At 36.4% G+C, this 26,868-nt stretch overlaps 1 protein-coding gene across 14 annotated transcripts in view; it reads right to left on the bottom strand.

The window, feature by feature from the left end:
• Positions 1-26,868, bottom strand: part of HDAC9 (histone deacetylase 9) — a 462,548-nt gene that overhangs the window by 71,750 nt on the left and 363,930 nt on the right. For all 14 annotated transcript variants that reach the window (XM_039550208.1, XM_039550200.1, XM_039550207.1 and 11 more), the window contains 2 exons: positions 26,522-26,641; positions 26,102-26,199 (listed from right to left, as the gene is read on the bottom strand). In XM_039550208.1, coding sequence (XP_039406142.1) covers positions 26,102-26,199; positions 26,522-26,641 — 218 coding nt within the window. The remainder of the gene's footprint in view (positions 1-26,101; positions 26,200-26,521; positions 26,642-26,868) is intronic.

The raw sequence follows: 26,868 nt of genomic DNA on the forward strand, positions 1-26,868 counted from the left end.
GACCACCTCATTACTCTAGCATGTATTTAAACCAACCAGCCACCCTTCTTTCCAAAGATAGCCAAAAATACAGTTTCCCTCATACAACAAGGCTTATAAAGTACAAAAACTTCAAGTCTTCTCACTTTACCTAAACTGAATGCCATAATGGAACCTATACTGATATAACTTTATTGAGGATTTAGAAGAAATATTTACAGATATTGCAAGGTAACCCAGAAAAGCAATTTTCAATCCCTGCCCTTTCCTCCTTCCTCTTCCCTCTTGCAGTCGCAGAAAATTCTCAGAGAGAAAGACAGGAGATATTTGTGGAACCAGCAGGAACACTCTCACTAATGCACTAATCCCAAGGTACCACACGGTGTTAGAAATTACAACTTTTTCTGGTGCCGTGTCAGCTACTGTTTGGTTAGAAATGTGATCTGGTGTTGGCTCTGTGTAGCTTGGAGGAATCATGTCTCTTTTATATTACCCTATCCCCATTCTTGCTTTACACTCATTGCACTCAACAAAAGAGAGGAAATTTGATAGACTTCGAAGACAGAGAAAATTGGATGTCAGCACTTAGACGTCAACTGAATTGAACGTGACTGGAAGGACTCAATTCACAAATAAAAGTACCAGACTTGTTCAAGGAGTATCATCAGGTAGGCCAATGCTTTAAAATGAGAAACACTCTCCTGCAAGAGGGTTACACCTATAACTTAAAGACTGAAGTCAAAGAAAGGGTTACCGAGAACTAAGGGTCTGGGAAATATAAAGCCAAATATGATATGTTGAGGATAATGTGAATTTTTTTCTGGTTTCAGTAGTATGAAAAAAAGATAGTTTTATACTTGAAATCCAAAGGGAAGCATTTTCATCTAGAAAGAGCTTTAAATATTCAGGAATCAATGTCACAAATGAGAAGTTTAATAAAATACAAAAATAGCAAAAGAATCTGCATTAACAAAATATTTGAAACAAAACCCAAGAGGATCAGAAGATACTGTATCAGGTTCAGAGAAACTCAAGTAATAATAGTACAAAAAGGATACCTATTCCATTCATGGGCACAATGAGGAAAAAAAGATAAGGGAAAAAAGGAAAAATAAAAAGCTCCAAAAAATAAGGACTGAACACAACACCACAGAGTTCAGGAATAACATGATTCCTGCGTAAATGTTTCACTTTTTTTTTTTTTTTTTTTTTCAAGGAAGGAATAGTGAACAGCAAAGCACTTGGAATCTCAGACTGAAAAACAAAATATGAAAATTCAGATATATTGCAATGTGATTTAATATTTTACTTAGGCTTCCATTGACTTCATGGAACCAATGTTTCTCATAATAGATTTTATTTGACGTCTGCAAAAGAATTCTACAGTCTTGTGGTCCTAGATCAATCATAACTCTTTCAGTGGTGTACATGGATGAAGCCTTTTATCTGTGCCAGGCATTTTACAGCAGAAAGGCAATCCCACTCACCCCAGGAGAGTCATATTGACACACCGCTATTCCATTTGCCAATATAATCACAAGCACCAACTGGTCATGTTGTCAGGATGCCTGAGGAACAACTGAGAAAAAGTCAAGGTGAAGTTTGGGATTTAACTGAAAAGCATTTAAAAATTACATTTTGATGTTTCTGAACTTGCCTTTCCCCAATGAACTTATGTCCTTGTCCTTCTCTTAAAAAACTGAAGTGCTCACACCTCCTTTAATAATTTTTGGATCCTCTTTGGAGTGATAAATTGGCTAGTCTCCTCAACAGCATGAAACAAAAAAGACTTTTTCTACCACGTGCTACAGCAATAAAAAAGAAAGCTGTTTCTCATTATTGGCTGGTCCATCCTCATATAGTTAGTTGTCTTGGAAACTGGTATTGATTATAATTTCAAGAAAATGTACGAATGAACTGAATCACAGAGTTCCGTCTTTCAATGTCCATCTCAATTTACAGTGTTGGATCTAGCAATAAAAACATCCCTAAGCATGATTTCCAGTTCTAGATTTATTTTTGTTGCACTTCTCTCTCAGAGTGACAGTCAAAATAATGTAATAACTTAGACTGGACACATCAGTAAAATAATAGTGAAGTTTCAGAAAACATTGAAATGAATGTAAGTAAAATGTACATTCAAATCAACCTCAACTAAATATAAAATAAAATAGTTCTTCCGGGTTTGATATCTGGATGACACAATATAGAGGTATTACGTAATTCAAATTCTTCACTCAGTCCAAAATCTGGACCTCTTACTGAGGCCAAAATATATTTAATAAAACATTAATTTTCCAGCTATTTCAGAGACCCCGTCAGGACTTCACAATCATTTCTCTCCTAAGGATCTGACTTTAGCCAGCTTTAGTGTACTTACTGCAATTAAGTTACCATTAATTTATTAAACACTTTTGTCATTTCCTTACTTAAAATTGCCAACAGATCTTGCAAACTGTTCAAAGGACTAGTTAAAAGCAGCACTTTTCATGCTGCTACCTTTGGATTACCAACAGTCTCCAAAACACTGAACAATAACCTTTTGGCAGTGAGTTCTCCAATTCCAGCTGCCAATCTAGATTTAAATACATGGAATTTTACACCAGCTGAGAAATTTGGCGTATTCTCATCTACTCTTCATTAAAATAACTCTTCCAACATGCAATTGCCAAACCTGTCATAGGGAGTTGAGCAATTACAGTGAGTGAATAGGAGGAAGTTTTTATCATTGCTAATACATGGGAGGTGATCCAGTAGATTTTTAAGTTGTGACCCCTCAAGAAAGGTTAGAAGACTCTTGGCACCTAAGCAAAAAGCATTTGTCAGCCTTTCAGCATGAACAGCTAAGGAACAAACTACTTATTAAAATCTGTATTTTTTGTACTGTGTTGCTGTAAGATAGTTCAGCCTTTGGAAGAAAAAAGAGAATCCTATGTTAGTATAATGTCAAGTGTATGAACATAAGGGCTGTATATATAATCACCAAAGCTGCAGTTTTAATTTCAACACTTTCTGACTTTTTTGAATTCATAAGACCAATCAAATATTATCTAAAGTTTCATTTTTGTCTTCTCACTTATGGGATAATTCATGTCTTTTTTCCTTTTTTTTATCCAGTTCTGCACACTTGATGGACACTGTAAGTCAAGTAGTTTTGCAATGAGTTTCCTCTAAGGTAAAATAAATAATTTGTATTTTTTATATTATTTACCCAAGCTACATTTAAAAATACAGTAAAGTAGCAAAAATATCATTTTAAATTTCATGTCATGGCTGTTAAGTTGTTAACAATTTCTTTATTTTATTTTACACCTTGAATTCTAAAAAAACTGAGCTTTTATTGGAAATCTTTAAAATTAATTCCAACCTCAAACATCAGTTGGTGCTCTGACACTGGGAATACAGGCAATCTGTCAGTCCAAGTGAAAACCCAGTCAGAAAGGAAATAGTTATCTTTGAAGAGACTTGACTGTGGAATGAGAACTGGTAAATCTTATTTGCTACAACAAAAAGGAAGCCATCTTTCCCATCACCTCGTTGCAGTGCTTTCTTCACCAAGAAAAGCAATGATCGAGATGAGGAGTATCAAAGATAAAAGAGTGCTTAAAAATAAGCTCATCCTGCCAAGGCTGATATTTTCATCTCCCTCTGGCTGTACTTCATTCTCTTTAAATTCCATAGAGTCACCACAGAAGAACCCTAGTCTGATCATGAAAAAAAAAAAAGCTGTGACTGAATCGACAAATAGGAATACTCTAGCTTGTAATCTAAGATCTCCTTTTAGCAGGATTGCTAACAATTGATTAATATACCTCAAGAATGTTTAAAGAAGCTTCTGCAGTTCTAGAATACTCAGCATTTCAATAATACAAGCAGATATTGTACAGTTAAAGAGCATTTAGAATTGAAAACCACTGTTGTTTCAACAGCTACAGGGTACACATGCAACTTTCAATTTGGTTCTGTTTCTAATTGCAAATGAAGCAAAATCCTGATAAGCAGTTTCTTCAGATTTGTGCTCCCTTGAACAGTTCCTACATTCTCCTTCCATAAGTTAAAAATTCAATTTGAATTATTTTTTTTAAATTCACAATTCCAAATAATTGTAAATAATGATTTACTATTAAGGGAAAGAAGATTATTATTAGATCATGCAAATTTGAGGAAAAAAATGGTGTTCCAGCCTTGGCTTTCATTTAACTTGTTTTACATGCATTCTTGCTATTAATTCATGTTATACATGCATACTTATTATAGATTCAATTGTAGGCTCTGTACAGCTTTAAAAGGAAATATATATTAGCAAAGAATAGACCTCAAGGTATTTGAATTTTTGTTCATATAAATGTGAAATTTTTGATGTTTATTTCAATCTAATCTATGCAAGGTCACCAATACTATCAGCATATCCTGTTATAGAATCTCTGTTTCTAATTCCAGGATGAAAAGATTCACGAAGTTCTGCCTTAACCCATTTAAAATCTTGTTAAAGGTTGGGGTTTTTTTTTATTCCAGAGCTGGACTGAGGCTATAAGTTTCCTTCAATGTTTTATCCAGAGTAGTTCCACTATGTCTTGTGTAAATCATTATAGTCTCGTCTCTCTCACTTCATTGGCTTTTTGGCTTCCATCTGTTTTCTCTCATCTTTTCTTCTACTCTGTCTCATCTACATTCTCTTTCTACTCTGGTTTCTCTCATCTGCTTGCTCATTACTATTAGTCCAGCCTTCTATTATCCCCTTTACTTCCCAGTTAATTCAAAGAGGAGAGAATGCACGAGACCCAAGAGCTTCATTCTGAGAGATGCTGACCACTTTAATTTCTTTTTTTGACCTGCAAACTTTAATCGCTTTCCTTTTAATGTAGTTTTAAGCCTGTCCTGGATGTCTTCACTGACCTAAGCATTTTACTTCTCTGAATGTTGTCTAAGGTACTTTGTGCTGTTATTCCTGGAAGCATAAATTTCTACAGGACCCATTTGTGCTTTTCATAGAAAACTGTAACTCCCTAGAGTCCTACCTGCACACAGCTTAGCACAATATCATATTACCTACTTTACTAACCTCTTAAGGGAAACTCCAAATATTTTACTTTTGCATGTTATTGTATCTGTTGAAGAACACTCATGAAAAAAGTTAGACATGCATTTAAAACCTTTTAGAATCTCGAGCCAAATATATACATTATTCCATCACTGAAAATGGCTTAACATGGAGGCTTAATACCCTACTGGTATCTTTGTGACAACATGAATGTCACAACTCCCTGTTCTAAAGCAGAAATCTAGCCACTGATGATCAGAGATAATCATTAATCCTTAAACTGAATTCAGTCAGAAACTTCTAGCTTGAAGCTATTTGTTTTCCTTCTTAATAAAGAAAAATTCTCCACAAATGTCTATAACAGTAGAGCAAGTTATTGATCTTCCGGAAGTGAGCATATGGTCTCACTTCCTGGGCCTTCAGCATTTCTCACATTTGTGCATTTTACCTTGCCATCTCTGTGACCCATCTGGAGACACAATGCCAAAGACACTCAGACAAGACCATCACCTCAGCATCAGGTCCATCATTTAAAGATTTTGGCATAACTCACAGAATTACTTGCACATTTCTATGTCTCAGACTTGGGAACATTGGCTGGACATTTAACTGAACTACCAACTCCAGTGAAGTCCCCTAGGCTATGTCCTTTTCCCTTGGGACAGGTTCCAGTTATAGTAAAAGGCATATCCTCCAAGTAAACATCCCTGAAGTAGGAAAACCCTGTTTATCTTAACACCTCTGCCCTTGTGCCAGCAGAAGACTGCATCAGTCAAAGCTTTTATTCCTCAAACTCTGCCTTTCTCCTCACGCCATCCAAGGGAATATTTTTGAGCACTCCCCCAAGCAGGGACAAATGGCAACGTTCTTGCTCTTCCCACTCACTACAAATCAATGCCCTGCTGTGGAGGAAATTTCTGGAAACTCCAGAGACTTCTACAACTTCCCAGAGGTTAGAAATGAGGTTTAGAGACATAGCTTGCATGTTGCCTAAATTATACAGTCTCTATCTTTTCCCTATGATTGTGAAAACTGTGAAAGGTTTGAATCAGAAACTGGAGAAAGGACCGCCCCTCTGACAGAATTTGGCTGATTTTAATTTTAACAAATAAAAGTAGCAGTGTTATTCCATGTAATGACATACCATGACATACCAAACTCGTTTTTGAAGACTACAACAATGTTTAAAACTGAGATGCTTAATGTGGACCTCTGTCACAGTAAGAGCTGCTACTGAAAGATGTAACTTGTCCTTCGTGTTTTCAGAGACACTCGGTTCCAAAAGCTGGCATCTGTGCCACAGCCAAAGCAGTGTTCATCCTTCAGTGAAATGCTGGAGTCATGAAGCTGAGTGATTTGGGGCTGCTCTGTTCATAAGTAGATACTTAAGACAGCATTTTTGGAAGGCAGCCACTGGAGTGTACTATATTACAGAATAAATCACACTGAAAAGATGCTCCCTGTCAAGTTGGAGATACTTTTAGAAAAGATCAGTTACAGAAACCATCACATTCATGTGACTGTTTCTACCTTTTTTAGTGACACAAGTTTATTTCACACACACTGTAAGGTCCCAGATGAGTTCCCTGAAGATTTCACACAGATCACAATACCACAGGCTCTTAAATCTAGTGGAGAGGTCTCATTTTTTATAGTACAATGAAGTACAATTAAGGCATGATCTTCTCTGACAGGTCTGAAATGATCTCCATCCAAATTCCTTAGGGAGTGTGCTGAAATTTAGCCATTTAAAAGATCTCTAGCCAGTGTTTCAACTGCTCTGAAATCTCATAAATATTATCAGCTCTAAATTTCTGGAAAGGGTCCCTGTTGAGAGGTAGTCCCTTCAGGAGTATATAGTACAACCTGACTAAAACACAGCCTCATCCCAGGTTCTTGTTCTCAGTTATTCTGGTCTAAGTGCAGCCAAAAATCCTGTTTACAGAAGGTGCAGAAAGTGTACAACTGAAGTGGTAAACCTCCCACTTCATCAATAAACTGAAGGAGAGACCTTGCCTAGGGATATGACTACAATGCATATTGCAGCTAGATGCGAAGACATGTAGCTTCGAAATGAGTCGATGTGGATACTGAAACAGTTTTGTACAGGCTATTTCATACTGCTAAGAAAAGGTAGTTTATGTCAGCACAGTATATTAGCCTCTATAAAGCTTCTTCCAGCCTGAAAGATTAGTTTGGGGACAGACAAGCTACTTGCAGTGTGTGTTTGTTTGTTTTGACACTGTTCAGTAAACACAGAATCAATTACCATGGGTAGTTCATGAGAATTCTTCAGACATTGCATAGGTAGCTTAAAGCTGAATTGGACATGTTTATGCCCTCTTTGCAGGTATAGAAGAATAAGCATGCTCTGAAACACTGGTATAGAATATCCCTAACCATATATGGATGAAACCATGATTAACTGAATTTTCCCTCAAGTATGTAAATAAATATTAACTAGAATAGAGATACATTTAACCAGGAACAGCATGCAAATCCAGATGCCGACAGCTAACAATATACTGTAGGAGTCTCTATGGGAGCTGAGGGTCTAAACTCCCATTGTGTTCCATGGAGGCAAAGGATTCAATTCAGTTACCTACATGAAGATATCTAGTGGCTTTTGGGAATTTGGGGAACCTTTCCTGGCCACCTACTGTCTCTTCAAAATGGTACAATCTTCCAGAGATCCTCTGCTATAGCTGTCTGCCAAAGCAGTAAACCTCAGCTTCTCCAGTGCATCTCCTGTGGCGTGACTAGTAAGGTCTTAAGAACTGAATCAAGATCCCAGTCAGCAGAGAAAGTGAAATCTAGAAAGTTATTCAGACAACCAATGTATACCCCTGGTTAAGGGTGAGCCACACAGCTGTCTCAGTTGGGCTGACCCAACTGAGCTTATCACCCAGAGCTGCACAGTGCGAAAGCAGACACCTTGCTGACATGCAGACGCCTACATTGCAGGGATGCGGTTGGATTTCTGAATTTGATCCTGAATTTCTCTCTGTTTATATAGTAGCTTTTAGCCATAACCCAATGTGAAATGAGAAGCCAAAAATCACAATTTCTTCAACATTATTCAGTCATTCAAGCTAAAAGCTCCCACAGAGAAACCATTCTAGGAAGCCTTCCATTAACACTATTCTCCATCCAGTCTTAGGGTACTGGGGCAGAGAAGGTGTCCGGGGTAGAGAGCAGAGGAATTCAAGCTTCTTTTTTTCAAATAGAAAGTCATCTCTCTTCATGTTCAGAGCAGAAAGGACACAGGGAAGTGAATCACATCTGTATAATCAAATTTTTGAAATAAGATCTGAAAATGTATGGCTCCGTTCCACATTTTCCTTTAGGGTACTAATGTAAATTATTTCTACACAGCAGGCCGAACCTTCTGTTTCCTCTCAACAGCTTGTACATTGCTACTTTTTCAGTGCAAAAGTCATAGTCTGATCTGGGCAGCTAATACTATTTTACTAACTTATAACAATAATTATCGAGAGTTTACTAAAAATAATAGTATTCACAAGCTGCATGGGCAATACAGGACTTTGCACTTTGTTAATTCCGCAATCTTTACACAACCTAAAATGCCAAAAATTGTAATTACACAATAGATTCCATTAAAAAAAAAAATAAAGTGCTGTTAAATTTAAGTTTTGTAAATTATTAGTTCATTTTTTAAGACATGTAGGATAGGACTGACTACAAATAGAAAATAATGATTCATGTCACTGTTAGAACTGAATTTCACTTCTGAAAAAAATATTTTGAGCACAATAATAAAGAGACTACAATGGAAGTATTTTAAATTTTTTTAAGATACATTGAATTTGTGTGTATTTTCCTGTGTTTTATTACAGCACTATCAAGCAGTGTAGTTATTTCGGAATACTGTACATATGAATCAAATTAAGGGAACAGAGCTATTAGGAGAAAATATGCAACTAAAAGCACTCCGTTTTTCTTAATCCTAAATCTGACCTTGTTAACAAGCAGGTGCAGGACTTCACACTATAACCAAGAACAATAAAGAAGCATGCTGTCCCCATTTTTCCTCTAATTGTCCTTCTCTCCAAATCATATTAGTTCCCATTGGTTTTATGCAATATTCATCAGTGTTACCTTTTGTTCTCTTAAAGTTTATTGTAGTCATGGAAATAGGAGTACAATCCTTTGATCTCTCACATCACACGAAAGTAATCTATGAGAATACAGCATATGCCACAGTATGAGAAATGTATCCCTGTTGAATTCCTTAGTCAAAAGAATTATGTAGCTATGGCATCCTCTGTGAAAGTTCTCTGCAGTGAATTATTCCTACTGTTGTTACTGAGTACAGCAATGAAAAGCCAAAGAGCCACATGTATATACCTCAGGTAGGTAAAGTCCTTATTAACTCTTTCTCTATTCTTTACCAGGGGAAAGATATCTGAAAGACATTTATAATTTTAGAAGCAGTTAAAGCAGCCAGCAGCCAATTAAATGTTCTTTATGGCATTTATCTTTAAGTTACCCTCTTGTTATCAAAGAGTGTAACAAACCAGGTAATGCACAACAGAACGTAGTCCTGCCAAAATGGATGTCGTGGTTGTTGCATCCAAAAGTGACTTACTGAACCCAAGTGGCTCAATTTACCTCTTCTTTACACATTCTAAAATGATACAAAGGAAGAATAATGAAAAGCAGAATCAAAATCTACTTTTAATTTTTAGAAGGAAAGCAGACGGATTTTCTACCTGAGAACATTTACAGGAGAGCAAATGGGTACATGCAAAGATGACATTTAACAGTAATTTTTTTAAGATCTGTCATTTTAAAGAGGCAGCAAAGTCACAGAATTAGTGAAAGTAGTGAAACCCAACATTTACTCTTTGCTCAGCCAGGGATTTCCTGTGTGGTCTATATAGTGTTTTAAAAATACACGACACAACATCATTACATCAGATAATGACTACTTTGTGAATATTTTTGTTAGATTTCCTTTTATTAAATTGCAGATTTAGAAGAAATTGTAAGCAAGGTGGGAATTATGAAACTGTGTAGTCCTCAGTTCACCACATAAGACAAAAAGACCCTTTTTACTAATGAGCATTGTACTACCTCAAAAACATTGTTTGAAACCTGGGAAATAAGCAATTTAAGCATCCAGAGAATTTTTTCCTGCAACAAAATGCTTCCTCAGCCACTATCCCCTGCTTGATTTACACCATCCATGTAAGCCTAACTTTACAAAGTTTATAGGCAGATGTGCAAAGGTCAAATTAAATCACCAGCAGATTTCATAATTTTATTTCTTCTGTTGAAAAGATCATTAGGCATATGTGCCAGGTATGCACTAAATCACTAATAGATCACCTAATCTCACTTCTGCCAGTCAAAAAATCTTTTCCAATATACCATAATATTATTATACCATCATATATGCTCCTCTCAATCACATTAGCCTCCCTAAAATGTGAATGCAGCTGAAAGTACAGTCAGACAAGGATCATGATTTACAATGATGGGCTATGATTAATAGTCCAAACTACTTCTTAGGAAGCACGGTACCAAAAAGGACATTTGTGTCTTGTTTTTTTCATTATAAAAAATGAGAGCAAAAAAAAGCTTATGTTTAATAAAGATCAGAATGTTTGCCCATCTGGAAATATTGCTCATAGGAACCCTGATACTCTCCCACTATGACAGTTACACCACTGTTTCCTCACAAAACAACCTTTTGTATTAGAAGGGAAATTATTGTTTTCCAATAATTGTGATGAATTATGATGATTTGAAAAGTTATTTTCTCAGCTCAGAGAGAGATTCATTAGTGTTAATAAAATACACATCAAGATATAAGCAGATCCCTGTGATGCTGGCTATGAGTTTAACAGGTTAAAATTTCACAAAATGATGATAAAAATATTAAAACCTGCTGCTTCTCTTTAAAGCATATAACCAATTTGCCATTATACTAACATAAAACATATTAAAGTGACAGGTCATATGAAAGAGAAGGAAAACAAGAAGCCTTCAGGGTTTTTAAATATGAGTTCTTTGTGTAAAAAAATTTCAGCCACACATACATAAAATTTGTGTTTTAACAAATATTATATACTTATATAACTTATATTTATAAATCTAAATAATATATTTAGATAATTTATAAAATAATACAAGGTGGAACTATCTCGATCTACAGAAGCCTTATTTATGAAACAGTGTTCCCTGAAGGAAAGGGCTCAATACTCTGTGGAATGTATGATTCTAATATTTATGAAGGAATCCCAGAAATTTTCAAGATTTAAGAAAAACAGAAACACTATTTCCATGAAAATAGACAAAAAAACCAAGCAAGATTTCACAAAAAATGCACAAACAAAAATCCAAAATAAAATCTCACAGAGTAGACATTAGCAGGACTGATTTTTCAGTCCTTTGCCTCCTGAACTCATTGAAAAAAAAAAGCTTCTTATCTTGATCTGAACTACAGTCCCACTAGAAACTAATTTTCATCAATATTTCTTTTATTAAGTGCTAGTGTTGGTAATATGGGATCTGGCACAAATCAGCCAATACTACACACTTTCATTAGTCTCAGGAGGCCCAATCCTGCAAACATGAATGCACACATGTAACTTTACTCTGGCTAGTAGCCTAATTGACTTAATAATGAGTTAATATGTAAATATATTCATTTAAGCAGTTAAGTTGCAGGATCAGTTCCAGGTTTCCTCACAGCAGTCTTCCCACGGACCTCAGTGGCCCCAGACTATGGATTTTGAAGCCTGAGAGATACCTTTCCTGCTACAGAAGTGTCTAGATCTGAAAACCAATTCGTGCACAGAGTTCAGTTTCTTCTTTTTCCAGCAGCACCACCAGCTGGAACAGCTAAAGAGATTAGGACCAAATTCTGAAAACAATTATCCTGAAGAGAATAATTCAGAACCAACATTGCTAAAACACCTCAATTCTTGCTTGTCCTAACAGTACTTCACATGAGCTTTTCTGTTCTCGGAAAGCCCGTTACAAGTTACCCTGAAGATATCAGGCTGGCTGTAAGGACATAGTTCTGTAGGGTGTCAGGTCTGCAAACACACCGTAGGGGTTTCCTCACTTATTCCCACTTCAAAGAAGCATTAAGAACAATTTCTCTTTATTACAGTTTTTAACTAGATTTCTTTCCCCTGTGATGATTAATTAGGCGTTTGTTACAATTTGCTTTCTTTCCACCTCTAAGAATAAATGTACCCTTCTGCTAATCACACACAAACAAAATGTTTTGAAAAGTAATCACTTGCTAAAAAAAATGGAAATTGGGCTTCTGTGTTGTGAGGAATGTACACACGTAGCACAGTGAAATTTAACACGGGTAAATGATCTGACTACCTCAAAGTGAAGTTTTTGCCTTCCTACAGTGGCCTTTCACCCTGCCCTTTCCTCCAATCTGAGGAGAGCTGATGTTGATGGAACATATAATGGCTCCTTTCCTGTGTAGTAAAGTCAGCAATAAAGCTCAGTAATTAAGGTGACCGGGGAGGCCCAGCCCAGCAGGCTAGTGGTGTGGCGAACACTTTCAGAACTTCAAACAATATCAAAGTCACTGAAAAACGGGCCTAGTTCAGGACTGGTTTGAATTAAGCCTCACTTCCACACGCACTTTTCAAATCCAAGCTCAAACAAGAAAGCCAAGGCCTTCTGGATTTCATTAGAGCCAATTATCTTATCTGTTTCATCTCAGGCCTGACCCTAAGGCTGGCAAACAGCTATTCAGTGCATTTGTGTGGTTGTTTGAGAAAGCCTCCAGCCAGCCAATGGCCTGAGGAACCACTAATTAAAACACAGTTGCCCCCTGCCTCTAGTGATTAAATATTTTCAAGCTTTTGTAAATAATTTTTCCATTCTTTGCCCCAAGCCGCAGAAGTCCAATACATGCAGTAATTTATTTAGTTTGTCAAAGAATACTGCTGGAAATAAAACTATAATAGAAACTTAGGAAACTCTTATATCTTGCCTAACTTCTGCAAGTGACATTCTACAAGCTTGCACAACATGTATACTGTTTCTTATGTAATTAAGCCTTAATAACCTCATTGTGTTTGAAGCAATACAGTGTATAACAGGCCCTACATTTTGTTGATAGTCATCATGTTTCCTCAGATGTCAACAAGATATGTATGCTCATGGGCCTCATGAGATCGTAGATGCTGCAGATGTGATGCTGAGAGGTATCTGTGCTTCTGAGTTGAATGGACTCTTCTGAGAGGCTGGATCACACTTCAAAAGCCTGTTTGGGAAGGACTGAATCCTACCAGTAGCTTACTTTTGGAACTGAAGAACAGCTTCAGAATACAGATCCATGTCACCATGTCCCAAATAAATTCTAGTAGTTAAAATTTGCATGAAAGACATCTGGGCTAGAGGACTTAATCCCTCCATCTCCCTTTCTCAAACCCTGGGAAAACACTGCCTTTTGCATGAGATCAGAGGACCTGATTCTAGCCTGGTTCTAGCATTGGTACCACACAGTGCTCCACCTCAAGTCATCCTGTGCCTCACGTGCAGCCACTGTCACCAGTATTGAGAGTGTGGATCTCCCACGCAACGTGATGGGGAAAGGAACAACTTGTATCTCCTAAACTAACCCCTTAACTCCTTCCATCTTACTATTATTCTTAACAACAACAACAAACACATTTATATTAGTAAAATGCATTGGAGGTACTGTCACAAACCAAAACCAATTGCATAAAACACTGCACAGAATGAATAAAAAGATGGCTCACGTCTATGCACCCTACGGAGACTTGGGGAACTACAGGCAGAAGCTGACATGCCAGAAAAACAGAAGCAATCTTAGCAGTACAGGAATTTAACTACTGCCCAGTTTTGTGCGAGGCAATATAGCAAAACAAAAATTTAATAAAAGATTTCAAGGAAGCTAATGAACCAGTCTTGTAGCTGTTTATGAGAATACCCTACAAGTATGAATTTTATCACACAAAAAATCAGAAAACCTGCACCTGGTACCATATGGAAAATGAAATTCATAAGAGCATTCTGAGAATGACATTGCAATAATAAACAAAATGGCTGAAGCTTAGAAATCCCTTTAGGTGGTTGGAACGATAATATATTCTGTATTTCAAAGACATGCTACAGAAAGAATTTGCAAAATTTAGACATTGCTGTCTAAATTCTGTCTCCAACAGAGAAGGTCAAAGGTTACACAAGAACTTGCCTGACTGACAGGCAGAAAAATGGTTTTGCCTTTAGAGAGTGGCAGTAGTAATGGCTCGGGGATAAAAGTTTGGTAAAGTTGAGCCTCAACTAAATGCAGATTTTCTCAATTAGTATATAACAAAGTTACTATAAAATTTCATGATGTACAGAGGAGCCATACCTAGAACAGAGAAACCATTGGTCGACAAACAATAATTCAATTTGCATTGTGGACAAACTGCCCTGCAGAAAACCACAAAGTAGGAGAAGATACCAAGACCAAAAGCAGAATGTCATGGAATCCCTGAAGAGAGATCAAGGAAGAAAATGTTGATTCTTCCAAAAGGCAAGTTAAAGGAGATGTTCTATGTTCAAGTCTGGGTGGAGGCCAGGGACTATCAAGCACAGAAGACAGGGAAAGATGAATTTTCAAGAAAAAGATCATCAGGATAAATAAAAGTGGATGACACACAGGCTAGGAAAAATGAGGGTAAAATGTAGACCCTGAGCTTTGGCTAGGAGGGATTTATGTTAAGAATGGTTTCAGAGGAAGGCTGAGATGCTTTTTTGGAGGAGGTCTAGAATCAGAGGACAAACAGCAGTATGTATACTCAATGGTCTTGGGAATAGAGAGGGAGAAAGGAGAGAGGAAGATGGAGACCTTAGCAGTACTTTTTCTTTACAATGAATCATGATTGTATTACAAAGGACAAGAGCCTCTTGCCAGGGGAATGAGAGGTTAAATAGACAAATAAGGAAAGAGAAAAGTTTATGTCTCAGGTAGATCAGCAGATGAAAGAGCATGAGGGCCTGGTAACAAGCAAAAGAGTTTTGAGAAAACTCAGATGCTTTTGAGCATCTGAGAAAAACAGATGAGGAGCAACTTTGTGATCAGAGGCATATAACAGAACTGTGGGAAGAAAAGGGACGTTACAGATGCTACAGAGAACTTGATGAGTGATCAAATTATGACTCCAAGAGAGAAACGTAAAAGTGGGGAAGGGTGGAGGAGAAGAGCAGGGAGTATTAGCAATTTTGGAAAATTATTTATACTGCTTAGTACTATTAGAAATTTATTTGCAATCTTTGGATCTATCCAATCTCTTCCAATCTACTACAGTCCAAGTACTTCCAATCCAAAATCGGCTTTGCAAGACCACAAAAGACAGCATAAAACATTCTGGGTTTGTTCAGCAAGTTTTTCCATAGTGGCCAATGATTGAACTTAATACAGAGCAAATCAAAACTAAGTGAAGAACACTCATCTGTGTCATGGTTTTAGTTTCAGGGGCAGTTCATACTTAGCAGTGGCCCATTTGATGATCCGGAATGAGAATGAAATCACTGCATTCTTGATTAGTTTGGAAATTAAAGGGTCTTCAAGCTATTACAAACTGTGTTTCTTTTGCTGTCTGTTTGCAGTTTCTAACAAGAATTACTCTGAAAATGATAGGCAACTTTTTGAAATATTTTTTCTTTGTTGAAAAAAATGAGGCAAATGATCAGATAATAAACTGTCATTTTCATATCCAGAGGGAATCAGTTTCCATAGAGAGTTCATCACACAGAAAGTGAAGCACATGTTAATGAAGCATGAGGAACAAGAAATCCCTGTGACAGGAATTGAAGCATTTGCTGAGGTTCAACAATATATTCTTAGCAATACGTACTTAACCTGTAAACATCTTGATTGAAGAAGTAGGATGGTTAGACTGGATAGGGTGGTAATTAGTCCCCACTCTCCTGTTAGCCTAATAATCCAGAACTAGAACACTAACATTTTCAAGAAATGTACTATTTTGCTAAAACATAATCTTTTTGTATATTTGCACCTCCTTGATATTTTTTCAGAGACTTATTTTAAGCATGAGGAAAAGAAAACCCCAAAACATTCCAAATAATCTGACAGCAAAGGTCAGATTATTTCAGATGAGATGAGGTCAGGTTCAATCCCCTGATTTGCAGGAATGGGGGACAAGAAACTGTCTTCACTCTTTCACAGTATCACAGAATCCTCAGGTTGGAAGAGACCTTCAAGACCAGCTTGTCAAATTGCCATAATGACCCCTAAACCATATCCCCAAGTGCCACATTCAGACACCTCTTGAACACTTCCAGAGACAGTGACTCTACCACCTCCTTGGGCAATTTATTCCAATGACAAACTACTCATTAAGTGATTTTCCCCCCCTAATCTCTAATCTGAACCTCCCCTGGTGCAATTTAAGACCACATCCAGTCCCAAAGGGATTTTTCATTTAAAGTTTTCTAGCTTCCTAGAGTGACGTCCTCACCAAGAGGTTAGACACGAACACTGTCATAAAACGGTTTGAAAAACAAACACTTAGTTGTTTTCTTGGAAAATTTCAATAGTTTTGGTTTTGTTCCAGTATAGAAGAAAATCACATGTCATAACCACGGACAGCTGCTGCTTACTGGAAGTGCTGTCTTTAGTCATCTCTACTTTAGTAATGTACTCCCTGCACAGGAGGGACACAGCACCAGAATCCAGTCAACTTACTGTCAGGGAGAAAAAGAACCAAATAAGCTGCATCTTCCCTTCAGCCCTCCACCTTCTATCTTCTGATATGCATGTACACTCCTATATGCATGATACAGGACAAATGCATCCCAGACATAGCTATTTTCAACCTGGCTTATCCTATGCTGTAATTCATTTGCTTTCATTTTCCATTTTTTAAAATAAATTAATAATTTTGGTAACTTTATTTTAACAGCTGATATAAATATCACTGGAAGGCTTGTGGTAGGTAAGCATATGAATCAGCTAATAAGATCCTTCAAAAGCTTACTTTGTTTCAAGGCATAACAACTCATGAAACTGCTTGTATATAATCTTAAATATTTGACTGCTTAATTAGGTTAAATGTAGTCACAGAATCTAAGAAAAAAGCCTGCCACATTTACTCGGTGAAAAGCCTCTGATTTCCAAACTCTTTTAACAATGATTTTTGCAAGAAGCTACTATTTTGTATAAGTAACAACTCAGTATCTTAGCTATGAAGTATGGTGTTGTGCACAACCGAGACCCACATAAACTAATAACACAAATGATCAATTTGCTTCTAAATCCTAACCCTAGTACATGTGATCACAGAACAAAGACCCCACTTTGTGTGAAAAAAAATATACACAATGGCAAGTCACTCTACAACTGCACATTTTTCTTATACTGCCTGTAAAATTAATGTCTCAGAGTTTGAAGCCTGACAGATTCCCTCACACTGGGTTACGACTTACTATCCAAGAAGCTGCACTGATTTAATGGGATTACTGATGGCCCAAGCAGTACTGCTAATACCACATAATGATGAGTCATAGACCTCCCTGAACTTATTCATTAGACATCTATTTCTGAGACATTTATGTTTTCATAGTTTCAAACATCTCTCCACAGGACTAAAGGCTGACTTCAAAAAGTAATGAAATACTTGGAGTTAGGGCTCCAACAATATCCAGTAACAGGAATCCTCAAAAGATCTTGCAGCACTGAGCACAGTGCTATTCAGCATAAGACATGATTTTAAAATCTAACTCTTGCCAGATTTTTCTATTTTTCCTCAGAATTACTGAAACTTTATTTTCTAGAATAATTTTTCTATGAAAAATGCTTATTCCTTTCATGCAATTACTGTATAGGCAAAGTGTAGCACAGGCACACAAAATGATTAGGATAAAAAAATATCTCCAAGGAATTATTTTTGCAATGGCATGAGAACATCTATTAGCACAGACATGCCCTGGAGGTACCCACACAAACTAACACTGAGACACAGGTGCGTGAGCACACCAGAACCTCACAATATTTCTTTGCAATCCTGCTTAGATTTGAAAGCAACGAAATAAAAACTACCATTTCTTTTTCTTCTCTAAGTATTAAAAGAAGAACAGTGGAGGTCTCATTAGCTAAGCTAGCTAAAGAAAGCATGAATAAGAACTGTGTATCTGAAAGGCCTCTGTTTCTGCTGTTCTTGAAACAACACTTCTGTCTGATTCTGGATAATGGGCTTTTAATAAAAATATCCACCAAAGGAAAACAATTAAACAATACATAAAGCACCAGGGTGCAATCTAGTGGTTCTGTTACAGTCTGGAGCTGTTCCAGCAGAGAACATGTGGATATTTTTTACAGGCTGCAGTGTAGTTCTCAAAAGTTATTATAAAGCAACAAAATTTAAATTGGGACTGGACATCTATACAATCACTCAGTGTTGCTGTAGGACTTTTAATTCTGACCTGAAATTTATCTCCACATAAAGACCATAGATATTTTGACTTTTAGGATAAAAGTATCTTCTCCACTCTTGTTGTTTAGTTTCTTCCAGGAGGTTTTCGTTGACATTTCTCAACTTTTCCATCAAAGTATTTGACAGTATGGCAGTTCTTTATCCCTACACCTCAATTCTTTCATCTTTCTGTCTTAATAAAAATTGGAAAATGGTTATATTGGAAAAGAGTTCAGATACTTTTCAGTACTTTGAAACTACAGACCATGTATGGCTTGGGGTTTTAATCAAATAGTTTTTAACCTGAAGCACATAAACCTGACACATACCATATTTTATTATCCTTTCTCTTCCACCCCCTACTCTGCCATGTCAATAAAAGAAACTGTGCATCTGTAGAAAAGTAAGCCAACACTAATTAATTTCTGTAATGAACGGCTTCACTTTTGTAGTTCCAGTGAATTAAAGGAGTGCCATATACAGTTTTAAAAATCCTGGTACAGTAAAGGTGAAAATTTAGGGTATTTCAGTCAGAAGAAGTTAGATCTTCCAAATAAAAATAAAGAAGTAGGAACAAGAGGTTGCAGGTTATAAACACTGTTGCCAGTTTTAGTTTTATGGTGAACTTTGAAGTATAACAAAATGCTGAAAAGCTGTTTATACCACTGTTTTAAATGCTTTTAACTCTGCTTCTCCATTTCCTAAGGACTCAATCTTCAAAACATTTGTCAAGAAAAAAAAAAGGAATTAAAATTTACCATTATTACAAAACCTTGCTTACCACACTCAAAAAAATATTCTAAAGTCACAAATCATCAGGGCTATTGAATGTTCACATATGAAACTTATACTCAAAGCAGATTTAAAAATTATTCCAAGCAGACTTCTACCTTCTTCAAACTTCTTCAAAAGAAACTGCTCAGGCAATCCTAAGTTATCTTTCTACAGCTGTTTCGTTCATCTTTATTTGAATTCTCCTAAAACATTTTCTATGGCAGAAGGGGAAAGAGAGACATCTCTGGTTGAAATGCGCATCTTTTAATGATACCGGGTAGAAGTGACAAGGTCAGAAATTAAAAACTGATTGAAACTGTAACTTATAACTGCAGAATGCTATGGGCACCTGAAAGCAAACTATATATATATCCATACACAAACTACTGTTTAGATTTCCCAGAGCTTCCATGACTGTGTTCTCTTCAGCCATATTTTTCTTCCTAAATGCATTGCCCTTGACAATGCAGAAGGACTGTGGATAACCAGCAGTCTAAATAATGTCCACCTCCATTTGGGTAAATCATTGTCTGCCTGTCATACATGACTCAGAAATTCTACCTTCCTGTATACATGGTGAAATGCTGAATGTTTTCCTGTCAACAAATAGACAAGAGAATTAACTATGGTTGAGATAACTTTTAGCAGTTATTACAAAGCAATATACTGAGAAATAAATAATTAGTTTCCATTAGTAAGGATCAGCATGGCATTTGGCTAGTCTGAGGCTATTGTGAATAGACTTCACTGATAGCACAATAGATTAAAGTTCTGAAGATGTTACTGGAGTCTACTTCTAGTTCTTTTATTGACTCATGAGGCTGAGTAACTAACTCGGGGGGTTTTTAACCCCTCCCATACTTTTTTCCTTTTATCTCTTTGAAGAGATATCAAACATTATCAAACATTTGAATCAGAAACTTAGTCTTATCATACTTTTTAGACCTCATCTAGTATGAGATCACCTCAGCAGCACCCTCTGGATATCACAGTCATAAAAAATTAATAGCATTAAGTTATGGGCATTAGGAATCATTGTTTAAAGAACTTTATACTCAAACACTACTCTTGGTGGAATTCATTAAACATCACAATACAGCATTGTACCATTACTCACTTTAAATAGTTAGGTACAGCTAGGAAAAAACGTTGATTTTTGTCTTCTACATTCTTTTGTTATGTTTATCAGAAAAAAAGGTTTCTACTCAGAGAGTTATACAACATTGCAGAGCAGTGATGCCAAAGACAGACATAATAATATTCAAAATAATATAAATCGATGGTTCGCCCTCATGTGGTGTATTGAGCTCATTTCCAGAAAATAGCCAAGCCTCAGCAATGAGCAATTAAAGTGATTTGGCAACTGGATACATTTCCAAATGAAGAGAGATTGAAAAAGACCAGAAATATTGTATTTTGAGAGAAAAAAATAGCAAAGGACATGACACAGATCATACAAATGTATTTAAAATAATAAATGTGGATAGGCAAGAATGTGGGTTTCATCTACACATGCGGTACATAAACAAATGGACATTTAATGAAAGTGGAAGACTAGTGATTTGAGCTAAAACAAAGAATTTTTGTTTTTGAGACACACATACTTAAGGCCATGAAATTCAATACCAACAGGATACATGAAACTTCTTAAAGTTATCTCAAATTCCTTAGTGAACAAAAAGTTTTAAAAGTAAAATTTACAAGAAAATTAAATTAATAAATAAAAATACAAGCTATGTATACTTCTATTAAAAAAGTATAAGGCAAATATAGCAATATCATGTTCTTAGAGTTTATGTATTAAATTCTAACATAAATAGGAAAGAAAATTTACAGTCAATACCTATGCTGAAACAGGGTTAACAAGGACAATATATATGAAAACCTCAAAAGTACATTTACAAAGTTTTTCATTTGAAATGTCAAAATAAAATGTCATCAGATCTGGAAATGCAAAACTACGGAAAAAACCAAAGATTATACGTCAATACAATGTTTCAAATGAACTTAACTATGCCCTATATGGCCACAAGATGACAATGAATATATTTTGTTAATATTTTTGAGCACAGACTAGAGTACAGACAGTTTTAAACATATTTATTTTCTCCCAAAACAAGCACTAAGAACTGCAAGACAGGATGATTTTCTGCACACCTTTGGTATTTTTCATTTTCACATTTTAACACATGTAATTTCAAGCATGATTTTAATTTTGAACTTCATTTTAAATTATATTTCAGGGTAATTACAAATGTGCTATATTTTAAATTAAATCATGGATATAGTTCATCCTTAGCTCTGCCTTATTGCCACCTATTTCTTTTGAATTTGCTCCCCTTCTTAAATTAAAATCAAACATGTGACTGCTAAAAGATAATATTATCATGAGCTCTTTCTAATCATTCCAAGAATCACACACACATATAGGTTTCATTTTATGCAAGCTTTTATGGACAGGTTCATTAATATGCTGTGGCTGTTTTATGCTACTCTGGAGTAGTGCAAAGCAGCCAGAGCATACTGGCTGGTTAAGCTAAATTTACAACTCTTTTGTTGAATAGAAGCTGCACAAAGCAGTTGGAAGGCACAGCCCAGTTTCCTTCTGTCTCTTGCTTCTCCTTCACTCTTCTGAACACTCTCATTTGTTTCCACTGCCTCCTGCATCTTCTGTATGCCACTCTACAGAAACACATCTCTCCTGTCCCCTGCAAACTCCAAGTACACCCATAGACATATGTGCATGTACAACACAGACCTGAGCCTCTTTCTGCTGTCTGCTTTACTGAGCACATCTGGTGTAATGTGGAGCTTACGAAAATAATTATTTGAACATTACTAGTCAACCATTGCTCTAATTTTTTTTTCTAGAACTGTTGGCAGAAGAGAGTGGATTACATCCTCATAAACCCGAGTGTAAAATCATCCTCTTAGAAAACAGCCACCATCTCCTTTTGCTTTCAAAGAGATTAAAGCAAATTTAACCTGAATAGGTGGAAGTAAATGATGAAACAAATTCTCTAGAGGGATACTTCAGACCTTGAAAATAATGGAAAAGAGATGTGCATTTTTGTTATCTTAGGAGGAAAGAAGAGATGCCTGCCCTTTAGAAAAATGTCATTATTTCAAGGATTTTTGTATCTAGGCCACTTCCTTAACCATGGTAAACATCAAACAACACTTTTCTGGCAAAATTAAATGGTATAGTGATTTGATTACTGCAATTATTTTCCATTCTACAGAAACTTTTCTCTCCTACATTTGCTATTACCTCCTTGTAGTTAACATGAGCAAACTTATTTTCTTAGTAGAAATAAGAAAGAAATGAAAACATATTCTTTTATAAATGAATGAGCAGTCTTCATCTTCAAGTTGGCTACAGACACTTAAATTTGATTTTGCAATAGAAAGAGTTAGTTCAAAACTACAATAAACTCTTCCTGTATCACTGAAATCAAAATGGCAGACACAAACCAGCACAGTAATTTTTCCTGTTTCCCACTATAGTTTCAGTGCAGCCACTCACTAATCATGCCTTTGAAGTGATTACTCTGTTATGCTTCCAAATTTTTCTGCATTTTTACACATGAAAGTTGTTTTTTCCTGAAGAAACAGAAATATTTTCTCTAACAGTTTGGAGGAAAAGTGAGGTGGAACATTATTCAATCCTAAAAAGATTTACATAAAATAGATTTACATAAAATAGATTTATCTGGTTATTTATGGAGTGGAAAATAACTAGTATTCTGCTACCTGCATGTATATATGTATGTGTGTGTGTGTGTGTGTGTAAATGCTTCTACAAATATATTCTGACCTAAAAACAATGTACCTGATATCAAGTACATCATCATATATAATACCTGGTTATGAGCTAAGCTCTAGAGACAGAAAAAAAAGCCTTGGTCTCTTCTTCTGTGGACATTATCATTCAGAAAGATCTCTGCTGTGAAATTTGACAGTCAATCAGGCAATAACGAGCTACCTAGTGTCAAGGCTGCTGACACTTCAAATACATGCTTGGTGCAATTCTAGGATGAAATTAGGGCTCTGCCGGTGAGAAAGTGAAAGCTGTGTGCACCCCGTGGAGAGTTTTAGATTATTTTAATGCAAATTTCTCAGTTCCTAAGATCTCAAAGGATCAGACTCTGGTGCCAGCCAGTAAGCAGAAAGCCTTGGCTTCTCTCCAAACAGGCTCCACCCACCTGCAAACTTACTCACACCTTGGTCGTGGTGGAGAGGACCTTCACCAGTATCCACTCCTGCCTTCACTAGGGTCTGAATACTGCCCAACCTCTCTGTCTACTGGTAGGTATAAAGAGATAATCTCTCCATTTGTCCCTTATTTTTCTCACAAGATTGAAGATGTTCAAAATTTTCTCCACACCTTAGTTTGGGTCTTCTCTGTAGGTCTGTCTATAAAAGCATGTAATCTAATATAAAAAACCAAATAACATTTTTCTATCTCTGAAACTCACTTATTTTCTTAAAAACTGACTTGTTGCAGACAGAAACTCCAGAACAACAGCTGACTTGTTGGGAGAGCCTGTCAACTTTTCTATTGATTTTCTGGACTGTGGATCTCTCTTGCCAGTCTACTGTCTCACAATTCTGTTCTGGCCAAACAGAGGACTTAGGCTACATCATGTGTGACATTTTGGATAATAGCAAGGGTAGATTCTGGCCATGGATAAAGTGTCTCTTTACTAGGAGCTGTAAATTTACCTACCACTCAGACCAGATCTACAGAAAACAGCTACCTGGTCTATCCTAAGTAATTCACAGCTTTTTGTATCCACCCTTCAAAGTTCCATGCTGTTTGCTTCAATGATCCCCATTCAAAACTGTCGTACCAGTCATACTAAATCCATGTCAGCACGACCTACAGAGGGCACAACGACTGTGATCAGGTCAAAAGGGGCTGAGAGTGTAGGGAAACATTTCCTGTTGCTGCTTGGACAAAAACATTCACATTCATTACAACATTAGTCACAAAGTTAAATGGATGTATTTCAAATAGCAACATTAAATTTTTACCATCAGAAATTTTTCAAAAGGAGATTTTAAACTGAAAATTGAATTTATTTGCCTTAAAAAAAATACAGTTACATTTACATCTGCATATGATTAGTCAGTGTAGTAAGTTACATGAATTTTATTTTCCTGAATAGTGCTCCTTTGCTTAGGAACAGAGACTGAAATTCCCTCTAACTCTAAAGCAGAGTAATAGGCATAGCAGCAATACTAGCTGCTCCCAACAATTCACTAGTGTGCCTTAAAATAGAACTGTGAAGCACATATTTGTAAATGCACTATTAAGCCCAGGTATTTGTCATCAGGATAGCAGGGGTACCAGTTACAGGCTCAGTATGTGAGTCTTCTGTTGAATAAACTGGGACCACCATTCTCTGCATCATTAGATGGCCACATTACCTATACCATTAGTGGGACGGTTTGGATCCAAACCAAGAATGTTGGGGTGGAAATACCAGATATATTAATATCAGACACTAATACCAGTGATTTGAGCCATCCAGTTCCTTAACTCATGTAAAAATCTCACAAAAGTAGAGGAAACATCTTGGAAAGAGCTTGAGGCACTACTGAGTGTAGAAAATTTGGAGCCTGCCACTTACCATTTGTTCAGACACTTTTTGAATACAGACAAATGCAAATAAAATTACAACCTTTTCCACAATAACAGTGGTTTATTGTGAATATCTAAGGCTATTTCTCTGACTAGGGCTTAGACTCTGATTTCAGGTGGTGTTTATCAGAAACTCCGCATATTATTTCATGGGCTGCACAGAAGTTCTTTGGAAAAAAATCCAAAAAACACACACACAAAAACACCAACAAACAAGAGTTTTGTGGGATTTTGTGGTGTATTTTCAATAGAATATAGTCAAAAACTGTATAAGGTAATTGCACTACTTCAAACTAAATGTCTTGAAAGAGATTAGAGATACATGTTGGTTTCCCCATTGCCTTTCTTGCATATCATTCTCCTCTAAATTAAACCCCTTTTCAAAGGTGTAGCATTTGCCCAAACTTGAAAGATGAACCCTTCACCTTCCCTAAACTTCACTAAACCCTTCCACTGGACTTCTTTACAGTGAAAGGAAATGGTGTATGTAAGACAGGACACTGAAACTCTAAAAGATAGTGTTTTATACCGTTCTTATCTCCTCTGGTCCCATGGAAATAAGACTAAATAGATTATGATGCATCACCTATGAAGGAATAAAATTTCATTTATGAATGAGCTATTGAGAATATTCATTATGAGGGAGCAAAGAGAAATAGAGCATGCAACATTTCCTGTCATTCTTATTGCAGTATTTCAAAATTATTTACTTTTAATTAAATAACAGTTTACTGCAATTTGTAGAAAAAAACCTAATGGTCAGATCTGTGAGCATCATAATGAGTCTTTTAAGTGAATGAGGAACACTGGATTTGGACCATACTTTATACTGCTTTCTGTCTGCTCTGTTGGCATGTAACTGCAACCAAAATGAACAGGAACAGTAATTTTCTTCTGCCTGGTATATATACTTACATTTAAATTTTATACGTAGAGAAGTAAGCAAGCTCAAAGTAATTTTACTGGCATGGCATAATAATGAAAACAGTAGTGACCAATTAAATAATTAAAAATTTTTTTTGTTGATTCTGCATGGATCATCACAACAATTAAATTACCCATTTTTAAAATTTACTAAACTCTCAGATACTGGGATACCAGGATTAAGTTGGTTTCACCATGGATAATTCTCCTGACTTTCAATATTACATTAGCTCTTATTCATGTGCTTTTGTTCTATAAACAGTTTTCAAAACTCTAATTGGTACCAACCTGAATGCTGTGAGATACTCAACATCACCCATAGGAGGATCCAAGCCACCTGTCCAAGCAATATTTATGTTATACCCTTCACCAGGGCCACTTCCAACCTGAAAAAATAGAAATAAAATGCCAAAAGGAGTGAAAAAGAGGAAAAAGGAAGAGGAAAAGAGAGAGGGAAAGGGGAGAAAAAAAATTCTCAAATGTGCTTTAGAAACAAACATCAAACAACGTGTCAGATCAGCCTTGTTTGACAAGGACTGCTCTGGGTTATGCACTTGTTCTCCACTGGTCCCCTGCTCCCAGTGGACAATTTGGTAATCTGGTGTAATTTAAAGAACCAGAGAAGGACAAGAAAATTAGGGGTAATCATGCAACGCAATTACCTGAAAGATACAAATAAAAATGGGGCTCTAAAGAAATAAACCTAACCTCATTTGGGGCTCCACTGCCGGGGAAGAAGTTGCCTTCATCATAGCGATGGAGGGAAACATACAGGATGCTGGGGTCAGCATAAAAAGCCTGCTGTGTACCGTTGCCATGGTGAACATCCTAAAGGAGAAAGAAAACAGATGACAAATGTAATAATGTCCAACTCAGTGTAGAGAGCTCAGTTCTGCTTTCTTTTACACCCCCCTCCTCTCTCTCTCTCTCTGTTTCTCTCCCTCTCCCTTGCCCTCCTTTTGTCTTTCACTTTCCCCCTCCCTTCACCACCCCATACTTCCTGAACTTTCAGGCAAATTACTCTTTAATGCACTCATTTTTTAAACTGGCTTCTA

Source organism: Corvus cornix, chromosome 2, assembly GCF_000738735.6.
Source record: "Corvus cornix cornix isolate S_Up_H32 chromosome 2, ASM73873v5, whole genome shotgun sequence".
Classification (NCBI taxonomy): Eukaryota; Metazoa; Chordata; class Aves; order Passeriformes; family Corvidae; genus Corvus; species Corvus cornix.